Source organism: Camelina sativa, chromosome 3 (assembly GCF_000633955.1).
Source record: "Camelina sativa cultivar DH55 chromosome 3, Cs, whole genome shotgun sequence".
NCBI classification, from domain to species: domain Eukaryota; kingdom Viridiplantae; phylum Streptophyta; class Magnoliopsida; order Brassicales; family Brassicaceae; genus Camelina; species Camelina sativa.
Genome location: NC_025687.1, coordinates 16,114,788 through 16,119,886, shown reverse-complemented (window position 1 = coordinate 16,119,886; position 5,099 = coordinate 16,114,788). Strand labels below are relative to the sequence as shown.

The 5,099-nt window shown below is 36.0% G+C and overlaps 2 protein-coding genes across 2 annotated transcripts in view; both read right to left on the bottom strand.

Moving 5' to 3' along the window:
* Nucleotides 1,756–4,420, bottom strand: LOC104777271 (ribose-phosphate pyrophosphokinase 2, chloroplastic-like). The gene is made up of 8 exons (XM_010501485.2): nucleotides 4,037–4,420; nucleotides 3,432–3,605; nucleotides 3,089–3,337; nucleotides 2,835–2,978; nucleotides 2,571–2,738; nucleotides 2,400–2,469; nucleotides 2,113–2,194; nucleotides 1,756–2,010 (listed from the first exon to the last, which is right to left on the bottom strand). Exons 1-8 carry the CDS (start codon nucleotides 4,166–4,168, stop codon nucleotides 1,830–1,832), a joined length of 1,200 nt encoding a protein of 399 aa, XP_010499787.1. The 5' UTR covers nucleotides 4,169–4,420; the 3' UTR covers nucleotides 1,756–1,829.
* LOC104779034 (ribose-phosphate pyrophosphokinase 2, chloroplastic-like) overlaps nucleotides 4,937–5,099 on the bottom strand; it is a 4,948-nt gene continuing 4,785 nt past the window's right edge. Inside the window, exon 4 of the mRNA XM_010503434.2 lies at nucleotides 4,937–4,975. Within this exon, the coding sequence (XP_010501736.1) occupies nucleotides 4,937–4,975 (39 nt within the window). The remainder of the gene's footprint in view (nucleotides 4,976–5,099) is intronic.

Genomic DNA, 5,099 nt, shown 5'->3' with positions numbered 1-5,099 from the left:
TTGTAGGAGCCTTTTTTGGGTTATGTATGTATTCAAGTAAATTGTGATCTGAAATTAATGGTTCACGTAATCGAATCTCCTAACCGGATTCTTTGTTCGTCAATTAATGATAAAAGATAGAACAAAAAAAGTCTTAGAAGGAAAAAGGAAGTGTAGCGACTTGTTCGAGGCCATTATCAATACCGAAAAAGCTAAGTTTGATAGGCACGGAGAATCGCAATTAGACTTGTTATCGCCAACCTTCAAGGCAATTCACGCCATTTTAACTAGACGCCCTTGCTCTGCTAATTGGCTTTTCTTTTCTTCTATTTTTCAAAAACTAATCAACCCCCCACCCCCTAACTAACTAATTCATAAATTAGCAAAATCTAGAAGATGATTGGGACATCAGTTCTCCAAGGTGAAAATTTCACATCAATGTAATAATCAGTCGCAAATTACCCATTTGTTTCATTATTGTTCATCATCTGCCCCCTCTCAAAATCCAATTAACTCAAAAGAAAAAAACAGTTTTAAATCTAAAAAAACAAACATAGAGAGTCGATCAGAACCTGTCGAGATATCACAATAACATCACTCAAATGTTGTCAGTGGATTGACAGACTGTGAATTCTTTATCATCACTTCGACTCCCCTAAACCCCTAATAAAATCAAAATTGTTATAAAAAACAAAAAAAAAAACAAAAAGCTCAGAACTTCTTAGAGGGTTGTGTTTGCCGTCAGCGATGAAGGATTTAACTTCATCTCTGGCACACGGTTTTATTCTTCACAGCTATACTACGACAAGAATTGAACACACAAATTAAAACTAATGAAACTAGAGAGAGGACCAGAGGAGAGAAAACGAAGAAACACTTATCTGTTTCAAGCGGCCATGTAAAAGACTATTTATATGCCAAGACAGGGTGGTAGCTTAAGAAACCCTAATCTTCTGACCATTTTTATTTTAACCAATCCATCCATTCTAAATTTCTAATTCAATAAATGTTTTAACATCTGATGGGCCAAATTTTTGGGCCTATTCAAGGTGAGTGGTTTAGTTGTATATACAAAATTTGTTTAATTATACATCAATTGTGGAAATTATTATAGAAATTTCTCAATAAATCATGAGAAATAATGTTTAATTGTTTTGAATAATTTATTCAAAGTTTGAATTTTTTTTTAATATTATTGATAACAACTCTAAACTAAAAAGAAGAAAAAGCTACAACTCAACCAAGTGATGAGATATTCGGGTCAGACAGAGATGCAAAACATGGTTAGACTAGAAGAAAGTAGAAATTGTGTCCCAAGATAAAAACGTCGCGACTATTATAAGATTGGCCTTCCAGGCTTCAATCTATCTACTATGGAAGGAACCAAAATTAAGGCTGCACACAGCAAACTCTAGGACATACACCACAGTCATTGAAGAGATTAAAGTAATCATAAGGAGCCACCTGGAGCCTTTCTCAAGGATTCAGAGAGCAGGAAGCATACTTAGTCCTCAAGGCGATTCTCTTCTCATCACTTGGTTTGGCATTTTTCAAAACTAATATGCTTGTTATGTCGTTTCCTCTTTGTCTTTGTTTTTTCTTATGGGATGTTCATGGTAGGGAAGAGTCCACTTGTTTAAGGTGGTTATAGCAGGTATGTTTTTTTCTCAACAGGAGAAGGTATGTTTCTTCCTGTTGGGCCTGTGCCTTTTTTTTATTTTGGGCCTAAGATGTATTCCGTTTTTTCTAAAAAAAAAAAATAAAGTAGAAACTGTGAAGAAGAAGAAGTAGAACAAAAAAAAAAGTGTTGGGTAAACGGATCCTAAACCGAACATAAAAAAAAACAAGTATCAAAGGAAAATGCTACTAACGGAGCTATCATCATGGACACGCCAAATGGTCTCACCCAGAAGATTAGCCACCGATAAAATCGTTAACTGCGGGAAGTAATTCTTCTCCGCTACCGGTAATGTGTTCGTCACTATCACTTCTTGCAGCAAACCGCTTGATAACCGCTCTATCGCAGGGGGGCTGTCGGATTTGATTCATTTCAAGCGAATAGTCTCTCATCAGATGTTTATCTAAAAAAAAAAGGGAGTAAAAGCGTGGTGAAATCGAGGTTATGGGTCAAACCTGAAAACCGCGTGCGTGCAGCAAGCGTAAACCTCACGTGCACCCTCCTCATGTAAAAGAGCTGCTCCTTTCACAATGGTTCCTGCAAACAATAAAAAAACTGGTTGTTAGCTATGATGTGTTTTGGTCTGCAAATAATGAAATCTTCTCTGTATAGGAATATCTCGACTATGGAATTAAGCCTGCATATGAAAACTACTTTTTAGAGATTGTTGTTGGACTCTTTTGTTGGTAACAAACATATTCATTTATATAGAAACTGAGAGTTACACAAGGTTTTAACTAACCAGCAGTATCAATCATGTCATCCACCATTACTGCCACTTTCCCTCTAACATCACCAATTAAGTTCATGACCTGTGGGAAAGAGTATTATTAAAATATGTGAGGAACTTGCTTGAAGGCAAGAAACTGAGTAATTTAGAAAAGAAAAAGAGAAGGTTAAGCTAAAATATTACTTCAGCAACATTGTGACCATGACGCCTTTTATCGACAATGGCGAGTGGGGCATCAGATAATTTCTTAGCAAATGCACGTGCCCTGGCTACTCCACCAACATCAGGAGATACCACTACCAAATCCTCTGAGGAAATTGACTTGCTAGCAAGGTAATCAAGTATCACAGGCTGAAATAGTCACAGAATTTGGGTAAGATTTCAAAGGTTGCATAAAAAGGAAGACGCTTCTCTCTCAAAAAAACAAACTTGTGAAATATGAGGTACCTGGCAATACACATGATCCACCGGTATGTCAAAATAACCCATGGACTGTCCTGAATGAAGATCACATGCAAGAACCCGATCTGCACCGGCTTCGGTTATAAGGTTTGCAACCAGTTTGGCAGCAATAGATTCACGCCCTTGTGTCTAGAAGCATCAATACAATACACAAGATGAAATTTCAAGATATATTACTGCATTTACCAATTACGATGACTAATAAAACCTGAACAGAATATCACAAAAAAAGAACCTACCTTTCTATCAGCTCTTGCGTATCCAAAATACGGAATCACAGCAGTTACTTTCTTAGCTGATGCTCTTCGGCAAGCATCAACCATGATCAATAGCTCCATGAGATTCTCATTAGTCGGAGTACAAGTAGGCTGCACCAAAAACACGTCACAACCTCTAACACTCTCTTTCAGCTGAACGTAGATCTCTCCATCAGCAAATCTCTTTATGCTAACCTTCCCAAGTTCCAGACCCATATACCAAGCAATTTCCTTCACAAAATTCCAGAGATTCAGCAAATAAATACTTCACCAAAAAGACAACTTGATTAAAAGACTTGACAAAAAACAAAAACAAAAAAACTACCTGAGAAAGAGCTGGATTAGCAGTACCAGAGAACAACTTGAGCTTGGTATTGTTTCTACTGACTGATTTCTCCAACCGAGAAGAATCAAAGAACTTTGGAATTGTCGTCTCATTGATGATGGGAGCACGAGCGTTCCCGTTTCCAACATTCAGCGCCTTGGGCAAATTGCATTTCTAACAAAAAAAAACAAAGGAATTATGAAAAACCTAATTCACAATGTTAAAATACAAATCTCAACCAACCTCACAGTCTCTTCTCTCTACAAACACAAACTTAACCAAAACACTAATATACAGTTTCCAATTTCCACAGTCACATCCATGCAGCATTCAACACACTAATTCCAAAATTCCAGAGTCACATACATGAACAGAGTCAAGCCACAAATAAAAAAACTGCTCATGAAGCGTTCAACACACAGATATTCACGTAATTATGCCAATAAAACTCACTCAATCCACAATATCTCACAGATCAAAGCATATAGATTCAACCTAAACACTATTTCAATTTTCGAAAAATAACTCAAAACAGATACAAGAAACGTAACGTGAATATCAAATTTATATACTAACAGGGGAGAAAATAAAAAAAAACTAGTCACCGTGTAACCAGAAACGCAGATGCGGGAGCGAGACTCAGTGTTCCTGAATAAAATCGAGGAACGAGAGAAGAGAGACGAAGAAGACGAAGGAATCTTAACGGCGGGAGGAGAAGTCAGAGCCAACGACGTCATATTGTTAAACAAAATAAGACGTCGGAAACACCTGAATACGTCAAAATCCTCGCCGTTAAAAATTCCGATAGAGACGTGAAGTAATCAAAGGAGAATAGGATTTTAGGGTTTCAAAATTTGGAGTGAGAGAACAGAAGAAGGAGAAGAAGAAGCTAATGGTGAATTTGGTTCTCCTCCGGGGAGGGGAGTGACTCTCAAGCGGTGCGGCGAGGATGGTCTTCTCTCTTTCTCGATTTTTGGAATTTTTCAATTTCTTTTTTGTTGCACAAAACAAATATTATTATAAATAAATTCAATAAATACAAATATTGTTAAATAACGGTGTCGTTTTTGGTTGATGGCTAAAATCGTTTCTGCTTGTAGCTTTCAGCTTACGTGTCAGGTAGGGTCTATATTATTATTAAAGGAGTCAAAAAAAGAGATTGTTTCCCATTTTTGAGGTTTTTTTTCCTTTCTTTTGTTTTCTCTGGATTTTTTTAAAATATTCGTAAAAATACATTTTAGTAAATCTTAACTTGGAAATTGTATACAAATGGTGTTACTGATTTTAAATTTAATGGGATAGTCATACATATTTGATATTGATAAAAAAAAGATTCTTGTATATCTCACAACATGGTAATTTTGTTAAAATTTTATTTTGATTTTCTTAAAGATTGCATGCTGAACTTTTCTTTCTTTCTTAAATACCATTTATAGGAAAGAAGAATATAGAAATAATGTAAAATAAATTGAACAACTCTTATCGACAAGTACAAACACAAATATCTATAGAATCTCATACGTCTCTGAATGCCACTTGTGTTTCTAAGAAATTTTCATGCCACTTTTAGGATTCCACGAGCCATCACTAATTGTAACAAAATTACTAAAAAGAAAAGAGAAAGGAACAAGTAGACCATTCGTATTTTGGGTTCTTTTCGGCGGGCTA

Excerpts from the sequence above, each read along its gene's own strand:
- LOC104777271 (XM_010501485.2), bottom strand. The coding sequence starts at position 4,168 with ATGACGTCGTTGGCTCTGACTTCTCCTCCCGCCGTTAAGATTCCTTCG. Across the intron at positions 2,195-2,399 it reads TGACATGATTGATACTGCTG|GAACCATTGTGAAAGGAGCA; the intron begins GTTAGTTAAAAC and ends TATTGTTTGCAG. Across the intron at positions 2,011-2,112 it reads TGCACGCACGCGGTTTTCAG|CCCCCCTGCGATAGAGCGGT; the intron begins GTTTGACCCATA and ends CAAATCCGACAG.